We start from the raw sequence: 19,058 nt of genomic DNA on the forward strand, positions 1-19,058 counted from the left end.
CATTAATGTTTAGTCCTTCCTTTGCCTAATAAAGAAACTATTAGAAACTGTGACTTTATTCTGATTTCTTTGTTCTTTCTACAAATCTTTATTTTTAATTTTCCAATACCATTTAGAGTAATCAATGACTGAAAGTGGTTGCCTTTCTATTCTTGTATGAACTCTTTTCCATTTCTGTTAGTTGAATGTTGCTTTCTGGGGTTGTTACCACTTGTATTTATTTCATTTCCTCAAAACTGAATCAGTACGAAGGGTTAGTTTATGTTTGTTCCCTCCTAGTTCTAAAAAAAGTTGAAAAAAATCCGTTAGCATTGAATTTGAAAGTGTCTGCAATTCTGCTGACACTTTCAGACAAGATAGGAGGGAGTATATGATGAGAGCCTTTTCGATAAATTCAGCCCTGGAAAGATTGTGCAAGGCTCAAGGGGTAGAATTTCCCTCAGCCTGATCTGTACTTGTTAACAGGAGAGACTGCTTCTACAGGGATAGGATAGACTTCAATAGAAAGGGTGCAAGAATATTTGCTGATGCTATCGAGGAAGTATTAGGTGGGTCGGAAAATTGCTAGCATGGGAGGGATACATGGACTAATAGACTAACAGTAGCCGCTGGCAGGGGTGAAAGTGATTCTTGCACTGCTTCTATTGGAATGAGTAGCAGCCTGGAAAACAAGGTGCAGGGGATTTCAGAGACTGCTGGGAGTCATTGTGGAACAAATAAATATGTGAGCTGTGTTAGGGAAGCTAAGAATAGGAACAGGTGCATGCATACTTGCGTGTACATCAATGCTAGGAGTTTGGTCAATATATTTGATGAATTTGAGGTGTTAGTCAAAATATCAAAGGCAGATATTGTTGGAATATCAGAGATACGGTGTCACACAGATATAAGGAATGCAGAAATGGAATTTGGGGAGTGCAATGTGTATAAGAAGGAAAGGAAGGGAGGAGGGGTTATGCTATTAGTTAAGAAATACAAAATCCAAGGAACTACAGCCAGTCGACATTGGTGGACAGAGCAGTGTCGAGTCAGTTTGATGTGACACTGGGAAAGCAAAGTTGAGAGTAGGAGTGTGTTATAGACCTAATGACTCTGAGTTTAATAAACAACTGTATAGAGAAATAAAGTGGGGGAATAAATCAGATTGTCTTATAATGGGGGATTTTAATTTCCCAGATATTGACTGGAATTTGTGGGTTGGTCGCTCACACACTATCAAGGCTTTTGTCCATTTATAGCATTGTTTTCTACAGCAACATGTTCGGGAGGCAATTAGAGGGAGTAATACTCTTGATCTGATTTTCAGTAGTTATTCTTCTTGCATTAAGAATCTGCAGATAAAGGAACCACTAGGAGGCAGTGATCACAGTGTGCTGAATTGGGATTTACTCAAAGAGGTAACTACCATCAGGAGTAAAGGGAAGGGTTTTTGCTTTCATAAAGGTGACTACTGTGGTCTGATATAGTTTTTAAATTCTATACGGTGGGACCAACTGATTATGTTACCAACAGCAAATTCTAAATGGGAAGCATTCAAAGAATTAATCTTGGAAGCTACTAGGCCTTTCATACCAACTAAGAAATATTGTTCAAGGTTTAGGCCTAAATGGATGTCAGACGAACTAATGAGACATGTGGCAGAGAAGAAAAATGCATGGGATACATATAAATTAACAGGTGACACAGAAGCTTATGATAGATATAAGTAGGTCTGTAACCAAGTCACAAAGGAGGTTAGGCAGGCAAAGGCAGATTATGAGAAATCTTCGGCAAAGGATGCAAAGAAAAACAGCAGTTCTTTACTTATGTAAACTCTAGAAGGAAGGGGATGAATCAGATTGGTCCACTTGATATCAATGGTTCAACTGTTGTTGATGCTGCTGCTCAGGTAGCTAATAAACTAAATGAGTATTTTACATCTACATTCACACATGAGGAGTTATTCAGGGAGAGGAATACCAGAGGTGTATTAAACTCTGACAGTGAGCTAGATGATTTTGTAAAAACTGAAAGTGAAATGGAGGAGAAATTGTTGAAGATAAAAATAAGAAAGGCACCTTGGGTGGATGAGATCTATCCTGTTATATTAAAGGAGGCAGCAAAGGAAGTAAGCAAACCCTTAGCCATAATTATGAGAGCTTCCTTGGACTCAGGAGAGGTACCCATGGACTGGAGATGTGCAAATGTGACCCCAATTCACAAAGGAGGATCGAAAGGCGACACAAGTAATTATAGACCTGTTAGTTTAACTTCTGTTCCAGGGAAATTAATGAAGACACTGGTTAAAGCACTGCAGGAGCATCTAGACAAGACTTCAGTCTAGAGACTGAAGTCTTGTCATACCAGAAGTCATACTGAAGTCTTGTCATACTCTGGTATGTCTACTCATACCAGAGTAGCTCGGACATAGCATGGGTTTGTTAAGTGGAAGTCTTGTTATACCAATTTGATTGGATACCATGATGTGGTCACAAAGGAACTGGATGTAAAGAATAATTTTGATATCATGTATTTAGATCTTATTAAGGTTTTTGATACTGTTGCACATGGAAGACTGCTGCACAAATTGGAGCAGTGTGGCATTGGAGGCAAATTGCTGCTATGGATAAAGGGATGGTTGAGTGGGAGAAGACAGTGGTAATCAATGGACACTGCTCTTCGTGGACTAATGTTATTAGTGGAGTCCCCCAGGGTTCAGTGTTGGATCCATTATTGTTTTCTGTATTTATTAAGGATATTGATGATGGTGTGTCAGGCTTAATGTCTAAGTTTGCAGATGCTACGAAGGTTGGCAGGGTTGTTCATGACAGTATGCTACTGCAACAGGATCTAGAAAAGTTGAGCAGATGGGCTGAGAGGTGGCAGCTGAAGTTTAACATTGACAAATGTAAAGTACTGCATATTGGAAGCAGTAAACCCAGAGTAGCATATCAACTGAGTGGTACTACACTGGCAGTTTTTTGAGCAGTGCAGATGGTCTGCAAGTGTAGCTCATGGTGTCTTGTCAATGATATACAGGAATTTTTCTAGCAGGAATAAGAAGGTGATTATCCCCTTGTATTAGGCAATGGTCAGACTACACCTTGAGTACTGTATACAGTGCTGGAGGCCTCATTTTAGGAAGGATGTAGAACTGCTGGAACGAGTATGGAGAAGGGCATCAAGATTAGTGAATGGAACAGAGGGTTGCTCTTACAAAGAAAGGGTTAAGTTTTGCAAATTACAGTGTCTGGAGACTTAGGCACCTGTGAGGTGATCTGATTGAAGTGTATAAGGCTTCGAATGGTGTGAGCATGCTGAATGCTGATGGGATTCTTTCTCTTGCTCAGATTAATTGCCTGAGGGAGCATAAATTCAAGTTGCGGAAAGACAGTTGTAGGATAGATGTGTGGAAGTTGCCCTTTAGCCAGCGGGTGGTTGATTGCTGAAACAAACTTCCATCTGTCATTATAGAAGTTGATAGTTTAAATAAATTTAAGGCAGAACTAGACAACCATTTGGAGTGAGTAAATGGGTGAAATGAGAAGGAATTTTTTTTTTTTTTTTTTTAAGCTTGCTTTCTTGCATCATATGCCTTTACTAATGCTAAATGTTGAATTTATTTCTCCGTAAAGTTATGTTGGACTGAGCTTTCTCTGGTCATCATTATTATGCAGGGGTAAGCCTCTTCACTATCAATGTCACCTGAGGTGCTATGTGCTTTGCCTCGGTTACCGGGCAGTTTTGGTAATTAACACACTTTAATAAATGATGTTCCAGAAAAGGCCTGTCTACTTGCATTATTGTCTAGTGGTACTGTAATTGGACATTTGACCTTGTATGTCCTAAAATTCCTCTCAACGTCGTGTTAAGGGGAACTTGCAACTTGGGTTATGCATTGACTAACTCGCACCACAGTCATCTTATATATTATAGTCAAATCTCGGAATGCCGCAAATAAATACTATGGTTTCTTTACTATGGATCTTTTACTGAGGATAATGTGTAGCAAGAGAATAGGTCAGAGGCAAAGATACTTAAAACAAAACATTATTTATTCACTACTAAATTAATAAAGATGTACAATAGATACTAAGTACACGATAACTTCTCTCTCATATTAAACTAGAGATAAATGGTAGAATATGCACTTAAGACTGATGGTACAAAACAAGCTAATGGTACAGGTTTGAAAATATGTTAGTGTTCTTTGTGTAGTCCTTCTTTGAAATTGCTCGTACTCTAGGATCTTCTCATCTTACAAGAGTATATGTCTATACCCAAGTACTGTACCACATCAATGTGTAACAATCTGGTTTTAAGGAATCGCATTAATACAAATGGATCTACCTTTTATGTTACACTCTAATTCGTAAGGTATTGTATCATGTAATATTACATCAGTAAATGTTCCTAACAAGGAGGGATACTTCTGTACTAAAAATTAGGGTAAGGAAGTGATGGACTTACCAGTAAGTTCACTGTCTCGGTTCAATTGTAGCTGATTCAATGTCTGCACCTCTCTCTCTCTCTCTCTCTCTCTCTCTTCCTACCACATTCTGGTAGTATCAGCTAGGAATGGGTAAGCAATACTTCAGGGAAAATAGCAGGTTCGACTTCTTTAGTCTAGGGAAGATTCTTGTCAAGAGCACGATTCTTAAATCTTGGGACAAGGCGTGGGGTGGGCAGTTGATTAAGGAAGAGGCAATCGATCAGGGAAAAAGAGTTTCCCTAAGCCTCTCTGTTAGTCTTCAGCCAGTCAACAGCAGCTGTCCTTTGTTATCACCTGAATATATATAGGCCCCCCCTCCCTATGCCTTCATCATGCTCTCATTGGCTAGGATGCTCATTTAGTGGGGGAACTAATTCCCAGGGACCAGGCCTGGATTTACATGTAAGCTAAACAAGCAAGCTACATCTTAGGGTCTCACATTACAAGGGGCTTCACTCTGTCTTAAAAATCCTTTTTTAATATTGTCATTGTCACTATAAGAGAGAAGGGTCTCATACATGTTATAGCTTAGGGCCACAATAAGTTTAAATCTGGCCCTGCCAGGAACTGATATTTGGGGACAAATACAACTGAAAAGATACTTCATTGATGAGAAAATGAATCTCATATTTAGGTGGGGTAAAAGTACTAAATATTCTAGTGGTTGACCACTGGGCTCTGATGTCTGATTTCCTGCAAAAGGAACTGCTTGATGCAGTCGACTTGCTGCCATGACATTCATATTACACCTTGAAGTCTATTTTGGAATTGCATTACTCATTCTTCTCTGAAGAAGACTATCTAATTTCTCTTTGTCTTGCACCTATTCTATCTCCAAAACTAATAGAATAATGGCAACTTGCTGTGTTGTGACCCACTTAACAAAGATGGGATAGGGCTACAGATCCTGTTCTTCATCTAGTGAATATTGTCAGTCATGGTGTTGAGTTTTGCACTACATATGTAGTACAGTAGTGGAAAAAAGTATGAGGAAACAATAGCCTTCTAAGGCAAACGTAAGGTGAAAATACAGCCATTTTCATTGTTACTTGTGATGCAGATTTTTTTTCTATGAGGTAGTTGTTTCTGACTTTGCATTTTTTTTTCTATAATTTTTACTTTAATTTTGTATTTTTAGTTAATTTTTATGACATACAGTTATAATACCCCTGTTTATAGCATATTCTGGTCCCATAATTAATCCTGTGAAGTGCCATGCATTTTTAAATGTCTATAGCTCTCCCATTTAAAATGCTTTTCCTGCTCTCTGATTTGAGACTCTAGAACAGAATAATCAAGTGCAAACTGCTTTGGTTCAAAAGGATTTAGTTCTAATGGAAGATTCCATTGTCAGGAAAATGGGTAACAATTTTTTTAATAAGGGTAGGTGGACTAGAAGCTGTATATATTTGCCAGGAGCCACAATTAATAATGTCACTAACAGATTGTCTCATTTTAAAGGGGGTAAAGGAAGCATTATATTTCATGCTGGGACTAATGATATCAAGTAGGCAGATCTGATGATTTGTTGGGAAAATATAGGACCATGTTTGAAATAATGCCACAAGTTAGTCCAGAATGCGTCTGCAATTCTTCCCAGGCATGATAGGAGGGACTGTATGCTAAAAGCCTTGGATTTAATTCAGGACTGCATGATTCTGCAAGGTTTTGAGGGAAATTTTTTATCAGCATGGTCTATACTTGTAGGTAGATGGAATATTATTATTAGCTATATGGTGCAAGGAAGCCCTTGAGGCTTATGCTGCACCAGCCAAAATTTCTGAATTACCCTGAGAGAGAGAGAGAGAGAGAGAGAGAGAACAAAAGAGTCAAAAGTAGAAGGGAATCACCAAGAAAGAGAAGAATGATGATATCCAGCTCCCTAGGTGTGCACACCTAGGGAGCTGGATATCATCTAGGTGTGCCAAGCCCATACTCACTAGATGTGAGCCCCTAGATACACTTGAACAAAGTTGGTAAAGGGTTTTTGCTAGTGTCATTGAGGATACTTTAAGTGTTCAGAGAAACTGCTAGTTAGGAGGGACACGGGTAATATACCGTATTTCCCCATGTATAAGATGCACCTTAATTTTTGGGCCCGAAATTTGAAAAAAAAATGTATTACATAAAGTTATTGAACTCAAGTTTTTTTCATCATAAAATTCATACAACTCCTCATCACTGTCAAAACTCCCATCCATTAGCTTGTCCTTATCTGTGTCTGATGATGAATCACTGTCTTCATATATTGCCTCGTCCTCAGTTCAATCTATGGCATTTGAAATGCCACACTGCTTAAATGACTTGACAGCGATGTCAATCTTGATATTATCCCAGGATCTTTTCACCCAGGTACAAACTTCTCCTATAGTTGGTTTCTTCACTCTTCCTGCTGGTGTCAAATTATCCTCAGAAGACTTCATCCATTGGTTCCATTTGTCTCTCATGGCAGCTTTGTCTCTCATGTCAGCATTAACAAACTTTGAAAGTTTGTTAATGCTGACATCAGTGGTTGGAGCTGGGATGTCAAGCCTCCAGGTATGACGGCAAGTTCTGTTTTTTGTTCTGCAGCAATCTTCTTTGTGTTTTTTGTTATGTGTGCCCTGGTAAGTGTGCAGTCTGATAAGACATTCTCTAAGCGATGCAGACAGGCTACTAGGACAGCTCATGGAGTTTTGTCTATGATATACAGGAATTTTGCTAGTGGGGACAAGGAAGTTATTATCCCGTTGCATAAGGCAATATTAGGCCACATCTTGAGCACTGCGTACAGGTTTGGAGGCCTTATTTTAGGAAGGATGTAGGTCTACTGGAACGACTGCAGAGAAGGGCAACAAGATTGGTGAAGGGAATGAAAGAATGGTCTTACCAAGATAGGCTTCTGTTCAGCAAATTGCAGCTTCTTTAGACTGGGCACCTGCAAGGTGAACTCATTGAGGTTTTTAGGGCTCTGAATGGATCGAGCAAGCTCACTGCTGTTGGCATTCTTCCTCTTGCTGAAACTGCACACGAGGGGTTATAAATTCAAATGGAGGAAAGATGATTGCAGGATATGTTAGGCAGTGTGGGAAGTAAGCAAACCCTTAGCCATAATTATGAGAGCATCCTTAGATTCAGGGGAGGGCCCCATGTTCTGGAGATATGAAAAGTATCCCCAATTCACAAATGGGGTTCAAAGGGTTACAAAAATAATTATAGACCTGTTAGTTTAACTTCTGTTCCGGAGAAAATAATGGAGTCACTGGTTAAAGAAGTGATGCAGGATCACCTAGACAAGACTGCAGTAATAGTTGATGGTCCATTTGACTTTGGTGTCACCTGAATATCAGTTCTATCCTATCAGCAGACTCCCAGATAGCCAGCCCAACTTGTAATACCTCAGTGAATGTCTGTGAAAGCCTCAAGTTAATGCATATAACTTATTCTTCTTCTTCTTTAATGCTGCCGAATGGCGTTTGCGACTTCGTTTTGATATTGTTCTCTGTCTAGCGCTGCGTGTAGAATTTGTGCTGTTGTCATGTGAAGCCAGGTGTTGATGTTATCTAGCCATGCCATTTTCGGTCTGCCTGGGCGTTTCTTGCCTTCGATCTTTCCCTCCAGGATGAGTGGTAGTAGGTGATATTTTTGTTGGTTCCTAGCGATGTGACCTAGGTATTTGCATTTCCTGCTGATGATGGTTTTGAGCAGGTCCCGTTCCGTGTGCATGTCCTGCAGGACCTGTGCGTTGGTTATCTTGGCTGTCCACGGAATTTTCAGCATTCTTCGGTAGAGCCACATTTCGAAGGCCTGGAGCTTTTTTGTAGTGGCTGATGTTAGAGTCCAGGTTTCTACACCGTAGAGCAGTATTGGCCAGATGTAGCATTTCAATGTGCGTAATTTGAGCACGATGTTAAAGCTTCTGTCGGTGAGGAGGGTTCTCCATTTGGTGAATGCCTGCCTGGCTTGTTCAATTCTGCTTTTGATTTCGGCGTCATGGTTCAGCTGGTCATCAATGAGTACTCCGAGATACTTGAAGCGGTGTATTTGCTCTAATTTTTCGTTGTTTAGTTTGATCGTGATTTTGCTTGCAGTCCTGCTGACCTTCATCACCTTTGTTTTCTTTTTGTTGATTCGTAGCCCCCATGCTTGGCTTTCTATGTCCACTTCATTCAAGATGGTCTGTAAATCTTGTTCTGAATCCGCTATTAGTGCTGTGTCATCGGCATATCTTAAGTTATTGATGTAGTGTCCGTTAACTTTTATGCCGATGTTCTTGTCAGCCAGTGTTTGGTCGAAGATCATTTCCGAATAGATGTTAAAAAGAATGGGAGATAATGGACAGCCTTGCCGGACGCCTTTTTTTATTGGAATTGGGTCTGTCAGATCGTTGTCATAGCGAAGCCGAGCTGTTTGATTCCAGTAGAGAGTTGTAATAAAGTTGATATCATTGTTTTCAAGCCCAAGTTTTCTCAGTCGGTCAATTAGGCGGTCGTGGTCTACTGAATCGAAGGCTTTCTCGTAGTCAATAAAACATATATACACGTCTTTTTGATGTTCATAGCACCTTTGTAGCAATATTTGTAAACAGAAAATTGCTTCTCTGGTGCCTAGTCCCCTGCAGAATCCGAACTGTGTGTTTCCTAGTGCACTTTCGCACTTACATCTTATCCTTTGCTGAATCACCTTGAGGAAGACTTTTAGCACCTGGCTCATTAGACTGATCAGCCTGAAGTCTTCGCATTTCCGGCTGGTAGCCTTTTTTGGTAGGGCCACAAAGATGGATTGGAGCCATTCGGATGGAATGTCGTTGTTGTTGTAGATTTGATTGAACCATTTCGTTAGTTGTTGGATGTTGCTGTAGTCTAGTTGTTTCAGCAGTTCCACATGAATCTGATCAGGTCCACAGGCCTTGCCTGGCTTTGTTATTCGGATGGCATGTTCCACTTCAGATGTTAATATGTGGAGATTGTCTTCCTGTGTTTGTTGTTGCGTTTCTGCCGGTTTCCTGTTGGTGCCGAACAGATTGTATATATAGCTCTTCCAGGTGTCGAGTTTGGCTTGTTTGCTTAGTATAGGTTGATTGTTGTCCGTATATAAACATGGGATAGGAGCCGGTTTGTAGATGTTTCCAGCTTCTTTAAGCTTCTTGTGCAGGTTATAGTTGTCATTTTTCTTGATTAGGTCTTCGATTTCTGCATGATCTTCCATCCATTTTTCCTTCGCCTTCCGGATTTCCTGTTTGATCTTTTGTTGTATTTCTTTGTATTTTTCCCGGTTGTTGTTGCTTTTGAATATTCTCCGTTCATCCATTAGGTCTAGTATGTGCTGGGTCATCCACCGTTGTTTCTTTTTCGACGTCTGATGTCCTAGCAGGGTTTCTGCTGTTTCATTGATGCACTGTTTGAGTGAACGCCCGAATGCTTGCACGTCTGTTGTTACTGCTTCGATCGATCGGATTGTAGTGTTGAGATGAAGCTGTACTTGTCGTCTGTTGGCGGTGTTCTTCAGTTTCTCCAGGTCAATTCTTTTTGTTGTGCTTGTGCGTTTGACTGCTCGTAATTTGAGACGTAGTGTTGCTATTACTGGGTTATGGTCTGATGATATGTCAGCTCCGGGGTAAGTTTTTGCCTTGAGGACACTTGACTTATATCTGATGTTGATTAAGATGTAGTCAATTTGGTTCCTGACGATATTGTTGTCAGAGTCTTGTGGTGAGGTCCAGGTGTATAGTCGTCGAGGTGGTAGTTTGAACCAAGTGTTGGCAATGCTAAATTTTTCTTCTTGGCAGAACTGGACGAGTCTGTCGCCTCGTTCATTCCGTGTCCCCAAGCCATGTTCTCCGACTATGTTTTGTAGCTTTCCTTGACCGATTTTGGCATTAAAGTCACCGAGGATGACCGTCATGTCGTGCTTCTTCAGCGACTTTAAAGTGTTGCTTAGCTTGTCGTAGAACAATTCAATTTCTTGATCGTCTTTGTCCGCTGTTGGTGCGTAGACCTGGAGCACATTCAGGTTGATCTTGTTGCCTGCTAGCTGTAGTAGTGCGATTCGTTCCGATATTGGGGTGAAACTGGTGACTTTGTTGGCCAGTTTTTTGTGGACAACGAAAGCGACGCCGTACGTCTGCTTGGTGTTCTCTTCTCCTCCGGAACAGAAGACGTGGTGGTCGTTTGATATAAACTTCTTTGTTCCAGGCCATTTGGTTTCACTTAGCCCAAGTATGTTGATGTTAATGCGTTCCATTTCTTGTAAAGCATTGGCTAGTTTTCCTGGTTGTAGTAGGCTTCTAACGTTCCATGTAGCTAGTTTCAGAAAATTCTTCGACGCAAGCTCGGAGATTCTTAGCACCCCTGTCCCATTCAAGGGACGCCGAGACTCGGGGCCGTGGTTTATTTTGCTTGCTATCATTGAAGTTTTCAAGGGAAGGATAATCCAAGTAGTTTCCCGTTGCTTTCTTGGACTTAATTAATATAACTTATTAATTTTATTATTGTCTTTAACAGTCTAATTTATATTCAACAACACTGCTCTGTTTTATATTTATTTGTATAATAAACAGGAATCATTTTAGTTGGCTGTTGGTGTATTAAATTTCATCATGGAATATTTTCTCTTCCCTTAAAGACTCTTTAGTGAGATTGTTTTCTTATTTCCTCATTTTTAATATGGTGTGGCAGTTGCTCCCATGGGTTAGTTTATTTTATTTTTCTTAAAAGTATCATTCCTGGGGATTCATAAAATTTTGAGTAATTTAAAAATTGTGCTATAAGTAGCTTTTTTTTTTTTTTGCCTGATTTTGATTTTTCCTTTGTTCCAAATGAATATAACTAGCTTCCTTCCCATCTTACATATTCTTTGTTTGCATGTCTAATATTACATCTTCCTTAATTAAATACTGTTCCTATATATAGCAGGTTATCAGTTCCTCTCAGTTTTTGGTTATTTAGTCTTTTTTCTTGGCCTTCTCAATTTTTTTTTTTTTTTTTGCATGAGAATGAAATTCCTCTAATTGTCACATTTTAGCTTTATTTTCCTATTTACATATTAGTGCATTTAATGCCTTTTTAGTCTTCTGGAATATACCCTTAAGAAAATGAGCTTTGAATAATAATAATAACCATTGTGATGCTAATTGCACTCCAGCTTTCAGAATTTCAGGTCTGATTTCATCTACAGCTGCTTCCTATATATTATTCAAATTCTATTTAGGATCTCTCTTGCAGCTGGTTTTATTCAAATAAACTTATTGACTTTTGAATTTTAATTATGATTTATCAGATCATATCCATGTGGAAATGTGGCCATATACTGCTTTTTGGTGATATAGGTTATATAATTTAATTTCAAAATGAGATTTTTATGAAATATGCTTTGCACGGTTGGCAAAAACTTGGTGCATGCATAATTATTTCTTCTGGCTGTAGTATTCACCAATTTATTAATGGAATAGCTTTTAACATTGATATAACGGTGTATTCTGCATTAGCAGATGTTATCTATTAACTAGCCTCCAAGTGGTCAGGAGTGGGAGTGCAGTAGCACACGCTCTTTGAGTAGACCAGGGTTCAAGCCCCTGACTGCTGAATACGGTCGATCTGCCAACCGTATGGCAGATCCAGCGTGGCAGATTATGGTCCATTTCCATCAGCATTTGATAAAAGTTTGGTTTTAATGTTGTTAAAGTTTGTAGTAAAATGTCTGAATGATGCTGACTATAAGTGGTAGGGATTTTTTTCCCCTGAATGTTTAAGAAGTTCTAATTAATTTCATTGCTTTGTATTCTTTGCAGTAGGTCCACATCCAAAAAATGCAGTTTTTCTATGCAATACTCAATGTGGCTTAGCCATTAATTTGTACAGGTAGTTTTAAAAGTCCTTATTTGTAGGGAAATTGTATTACAGCATCTTGGTTAAAATGATGACCATCCAGATTAGTTTTACAACATTCTATAACATCAAATAGATATAAAACAGTTCTGTGTCTTCAAAGAAAAATAAATTTAAAATTTTCAAGTGAAGTTGACATATTGAGAGAACCTGGGGAAACAAAATAGGATGTATTTTTTCCCAGAACCAGAGATTATTACATATTATGAAAAAAAAATAAATATAACTTTGTTATTAAGTATTTTGATGAGAATTTTATTTAATAATAATAATTAATTTCATATTGAATTCATGTGCTTTGCATTTTTCTTTTAATAATAGAATATTTTAACATTCAGTTAATCATAAATATTTTAATATTAATATATTTATATTGTTAGAGAATGTGTGTGAGGAACCACACATTCTAGGAAATTTTAGGAAATCATACACTGGTTCTGTCATAATGTTCTGTCTGTTATCTTGGAAACTACTAGGCTTTACATACCAACTAAGAAATATTGTTCAAGGTTTAGGCCAAAGTGGATGTCAGATGAACTAATGAGACATATGGCAGAGAAGAAAAATGCATGGGATACATACAGATTAACACGTGACACAGAAGCCTATGATAGATACAAGTTGATCTGTAACCAAGTTACAAAGGAGGTTAGGCAGGCGAAGGCAGATTATGAGAAATCTTTGGCAAGGGATGCAAAGAAAAACAGCAAAGAGTTCTTTATTTATGTAAACTCTAAAAGGAAGGGGATGAATCAGATTGGTCCACTTGATATCAGTGGGTCAACTGTTGATGATCCTGCTCAGGTAGTTAACAAACTAAATGAATATTTTGCATCGACATTCACACATGAGGAGTTATTCAGCGAGGGGAATGCCAGAGGTGTATTCAACTCTGGCAGTAAGCTAGAGAATCTTGTAATAACTGAGAGTAAAGTGGAGGAGAAATTGTTGAAGATAAATACAAGAAAGGCACCTGGGGTGGATGGGATCTATCCAGTTATATTAAAGGAGGCAGCAAAGGAAGTAAGCAAACCCTTAGCCATAATTATGAGAGCTTCCTTGGACTCAGGGGAAGTACCCATGGACTGGAGATGTGCAAATGTGACCCCAATTCACAAAGGAGGATCGAAAGGCGACACAAGTAATTATAGACCTGTTAGTTTAACTTCTGTTCCCGGAAAATTAATGGAGGCACTGGTTAAAGAAGCACTGCAGGATCATCTAGACAAGACTTCAGTTATAGCTCAGACACAGCATTGTTTTGTTAAGGGGAAGTCTTGCCTGACCAATTTGATTGGATACTATGATGCAGTCAGAAAAGAACTGGATGCAGGGAATAACTTTGATATTATATACTTGGATCTTAGAAAGGCTTTTGATACTGTTGCACATGGAAGACTGCTGCAAGAATTGGAGCAGTGTGGCATTGGAGGCAAATTGCTGCTATGGATAAAGGGGTGGTTGAGGAGGAGAAGACAAAGAGTGGTAATCAATGGACACTGCTCATCGGGGACTGTTATTAGTGGAGTCCCTCAGGGCTCAGTGTTGGGTCCATTATTGTTTTCTGTATTTATAAATGATATTGATGATAGTATATCAAGCTTAATGTCCAAGTTTGCAGACGATATGAAGGTTGGCAGGGTTGTCAAGGACACTACTGACACTATGCTACTGCAACAGGATCTGGAAAGGTTGAGCAGATGGGCTGAGAGGTGGCAAATGAAGTTTAACATTGACAAATGTAAAGTACTACATATGGGAAACAGCACCCCAGAGCAACATATCAACTGTGTGGTATTACACTGACAGTGGTAGAGAATGAAAGGGACCTGGGGGTGGTTGTGCAGGCAGATATGAAGTTTTCTGAGCAGTGCAGACGGGCTGCAAGAGTAGCTCATGGTGTATTGTCGATGATATATAGAAATTTTTCTAGCAGGGATAAGGAGGTGATTATTCCCTTGTATAAGGCAATGGTCAGGCCACACCTAGAGTACTGTATACAGGTCTGGAGGCCTCATTTCAAGAAGGATGTAAAGCTGCTGGAACGAGTACAGAGAAGGGCAACAAGATTGGTGAATGGAACAAAGGGATGCTCTTATGAAGAAAGGCTTAAGTTTTGCAAATTACAGTGTCTGGAGACTAGGCACCAGCGAGGTGATCTGATTGAGGTGTATAAAGCCTTGAATGGTTTGAGCATGCTCAATGCTGATGGAATTCTTCCTCTTGCTCAGAAAAATCACCTGAGAGGACATAAATTCAAATTGAGGAAAGACAGATGTAGAATAGACGTGAGGAAATTTTCGTTTAGCCAGCTGGTGGTTGGCTGGTGGAACAGACTTTCATACCTTGTGGAAGTTGATCGCCTAAATAAGTTTAAGGCTCATCTGGACAGGTATTTCGAACGAACAGAGGGGTGAAGTGGAAGTGGTTATTTTTTTATTTATTATTTATTTATTTTATTTTATTTTATTTTTTTGGCTGATGCTGCATAAGCTTGCTTTCTTGCATCAAATACCTCTACTAATGCTAATGCTAATAATCTGTCATGGAATAGCATAGAGCTCTTTTAGGTTCATTTAGAAATGTATGTATAGGGCACTTTTAGTTTCTTTTGTGTATTTCATGATTTCCGGTGACAGGAGTGTCACACCAGTTTGCATTTAAAAAAAAATATATATATATATATTCAAATTTCTTCCTATATTCAAATTTTATTTAGGATCTCTCTTGCAGCTGGTTTTATTCAAATAAACTTATTGACTTTTGAATTTTAATTATAATTTATCAGATCATGTCCATGTGGAAATGTGGCCATATACTGCTTTTTTGGTGATATAGGTTATATAATTTAATTTCAAAATGAGATTTTTATGAAATATGCTTTGCACGGTTGGCAAAAACTTGGTGCATGCATAATTATTTCTTCTGGCTGTAGTATTCTGCATTAGCAGATGTTATCTATTAACTAAATGCATTTAGTTAATAGATATGCATTAACTAAATAACACTTCTGTAAAGTTGGAAGATCATTCTTCTATGTTTTGAAATATGCTACTGAAAGCTTGTGTAATTTTTTATATTTATTTTCCTACTGTGAAGAAAATTTAGTTATAAAAATTGTTGGAACCTGTTATCCATTAAAATGATAATTTTTGTTTATTGTAGGTACGAATAGCATCAGATTTTATTTTGCACTCACCTCCAGGAGAGTTTAATGAAGTTTTTAATGGTAAATTTTTATAATAATATTTAGAGGATGTTTTAAGAACTATTTTGCCACAGATCCTTACTGTTCTGTTTTTAATTTTGAGTGGAGCATCAAGATATGTTGAACTTTATCTTCACACACACACACACACACACACACACACACACACACACACACACACACACACACACACACACACACACACACACACACACACACACACACACACAATTTAGCACCTCCATAGCCAGGTGGGCAGGAGCAGCAGTGCATAGCACGCTTCTTGATTAGACCGGGGTTCGAGCCTGTGACCACCAAATACGGAGGATGCGGAAAGGTTAGGGAATGACCACCGCATATCCCCGGAGCAATATGGCCTTAGTTGCTAATGCTCCTAAAAACCAAATAACAACACACACACACACACAAAGCGATTCAGAAATGGAAGTCAGTATTTCTTGAAGATGTTCTACTCAAAAAGACAAATGAATAGCCTGGAAGCATTTTTGGATTTCAAGCACTAATTATCAAGTTGTTTGAAGTTAAAGAATACTTCCCATTAAGATAGGAATAATTTCATTTATTTTATTTAATATGTTTCTGGCCAAGTTAGTTGATCTTTCTGAATACTCACTTTTTTAATTCTGATAACAGATAAAAATGACTCTTGTGTATTATGCAGTTTATTGACATAAAACATTTATTTTCAAATATTGCAATGGATCCAGTTAGACACAATGGTTCACTAACTTAAAATAGGGATTGCCTTGGTTCTCGAAATTTGATAAGTTAACTGTAATGAAACTGCCAGAAATTCAAAATGTAAGGACATGTTGTTAGTTATGCAGGGTGTAGTAACAGAATAACAAATATCGGTTTATTAATCATTATATCAGATACAGTATTACCAACCAATCCTGGATAGCACACAGGGCATAGTGTTTTATATACAGGGCAAAATATTACATAAATAGAGAATAATAGCAAATTAATTAGATTAGAAAGATAAGCAACACATAGCATTTCTTGCACTGTTTCTATTGAAACTTGAAGTAGCCTGAAAATAGGTTATTAGGGATTTCAAAGTCTGCTGGGGGTCCTCATAGAACAAACAAATACATGGGCTGTTAGGTTTACTAAGAGTTAAAACAGCTACATTTATACTTGTATGAACACTAATGCTAAGGGCATAGTAAATAAATTTGATGAATTTGAAGTACTGATTAAGTCATTAAATGCAGACATTTTAAGGATATCGGAGACACTGTATCACTCAGACATAAGGGGTGCAGAATTTAAATATAGGTTTCTGTACAGAAAGGATAGACAGGACATGGGAAGGGTGCAAGGATTATGCCCTTAGTTAAGAAGAATATTAATTCTAAGGCGGTGCATCCCAGTCGACATGCATGGCCAGTGCAATTTGAGACAGTTAGGTGTTGACATAAGCACTGAGAAAAAAAAAATAAGAGGAGTGCATTATACACCTAATCACTCTCATCAGTATAAGGAACAACTGTACACACACATAGAGTGTAAATTAGAATGTCTTATAATGAGGGATTTTAATTTTCCAGATATTGACTGCAACTTGAGTTTTTCACTTGCGCACAGTAGCAAAACATTTTTAGATTTATTGAATGACTGCTTTCTACACCATCAGCTTAGAGAGGCAATGAGAAAAAACAGTACTCTTGATCTTAACATCAGTAGTGATTCTTTATGCATTAAGAAATTGCAGATAAAAGAACCTGTAGGTAGCAGTGATTACAATGTATTGATGTGGGATTTACTTAAAAGATGTATCTACCATCAAGTGTAAAGGGAAAGGCTTTTGCTTTTGTAAAGGTAATAGCCATACAGTGCAAGGAAGCCACAGGCTTTTGCTGCACTGGCCCAAAAAAAAAAAAAAAAAAAAAAAAAAAAGAGTAGATGAGAAATTACAAATTATTTGCTTCCTTCTTCACATAGGTAACTATCCAGATGACCTTTGAATTTATTTGAACTGTCAGCCTCAACTACCTATGAAGGTAACCTGTTCCAGCAGTCAGTGACTCGCTGGCACTGACTAAAAGAAAACCTCCTAAAATCTAGTCTAAACCTCTTTCCCTGTAATTTGAATTTATGTCCAAGAGTTTTGGAATTCTTTAACCTTTCTCAGAGCCTTATAAACCTTAATCAGGTCACCTCTGAGGTGTCTGGTTGCCAGTAGCTCATATATACAGTCTTTCCTCTTATAGTTGCCCATTTGCCGATCTCACCATGCGAGTTGCCCATCTTTGGCCCCTTTCAAGAAGCTCACTGTCTTTTTTTCAGATGAATTCTCTATACTTAAACACAGTATTCCAAATGTGGTCTTACAATTGTCTTATACAGTGGGACTGACTTCCATATCTCTACAGGATAATGTTTGATAAATCATTGATAGGACACCATGGGCTTTCCTAACTGCCTGTTTACACTGCTCAGAAAACTTCATATCTGCCAGTATTATAACTCCCAGATCCTTTTCTTCCTCTACTGTTTTTAATTCAACCCCACCAAGTGTATAATTGATTTTAGGGTTGCTATTCCCTAAGTGTAAGTAAGACCTTGTACTTTAGGCACAGACCTTGCTAGGTGACTACAGTGGAACCAGCTGACGATGTTACCAATGCATTCAGGGAAGTAATTGCAGAAGGCTTTTTTGTACCAACTAAGAGATACTGTGTTATGAACAGATAGGTTTTGGATTGCACCAAGCCAGAAACATCACTTGAAACCAAGATCACCGAGATACAATTGACCTTTTTTGGTCACATAATGCAAACCAATTCATTTGAAAAATCAATAATGCTAGGAAAGGTCAGTGGAACAAGGAGAAGAGGCCAGCAAAGAACATGCTGGCTCAACACCATCAAGGGCGACACTGGCATGAGCATGAAAGACTTCAAAGAAGCTGTTGAAGAATGGACAGCATGGAGGGGAGCTCACCCATAAAGTCTCTGAAAGTTGGCTACAACTGAACAGATAAAAACAACAAAACCATAGATACTGTTCAGTCGATGTCAGACAAACTGATGAGACTCTGGCAGAGAAGACAATTGCAAGGGATGCATATAAATTGTTAGGTGTACAGAAGCTGCAGTAGATATAAAACTAGTCTGCAGTCAAGGACATTAGGCATGATAGGGAGATTATGAGAAATCTCTAGCAAAGAGGAGCAGCAAAGACTTCTTTACTTATATAAATACCTAAAAGAATAAGGAGAAATCACATTGAACCACTGGATATGAATGGTTTGTGTTGGTCCTGCTCAGTTTGCTAACAAACTGAATAGGTATTTTGCATTTATATTCACACATGAGGACTATTTTAGGGACAGGGATGAGAGAAATTTATCAAGTTCTAACAGGGAGCTAAATGATTTTGTGATAAACTGAGAAGAAAGTGGAAGAGAAATTGTTCAAGCTAAATGTCAAAATGACACCCAGGGTGAATGGAATATACAGGGTGATTCACTACCAGTGCGACA

The 19,058-nt window shown here is 38.4% G+C and overlaps 1 protein-coding gene across 1 annotated transcript in view; it reads left to right on the forward strand.

Moving 5' to 3' along the window:
- The window catches only part of LOC150090075 (F-actin-capping protein subunit alpha-like), an 80,181-nt gene that overhangs the window by 13,800 nt on the left and 47,323 nt on the right, over positions 1 to 19,058 (forward strand). The window contains exon 2 of the mRNA XM_090368959.1: positions 15,502 to 15,565. Within this exon, the coding sequence (XP_090225085.1) occupies positions 15,502 to 15,565 (64 nt within the window). The remainder of the gene's footprint in view (positions 1 to 15,501; positions 15,566 to 19,058) is intronic.

The sequence above is a fragment of the Mastigoproctus giganteus genome, chromosome 2, assembly GCF_048544385.1.
Source record: "Mastigoproctus giganteus isolate SK-2022 chromosome 2, ASM4854438v1, whole genome shotgun sequence".
NCBI lineage: Eukaryota > Metazoa > Arthropoda > Arachnida > Uropygi > Thelyphonidae > Mastigoproctus > Mastigoproctus giganteus.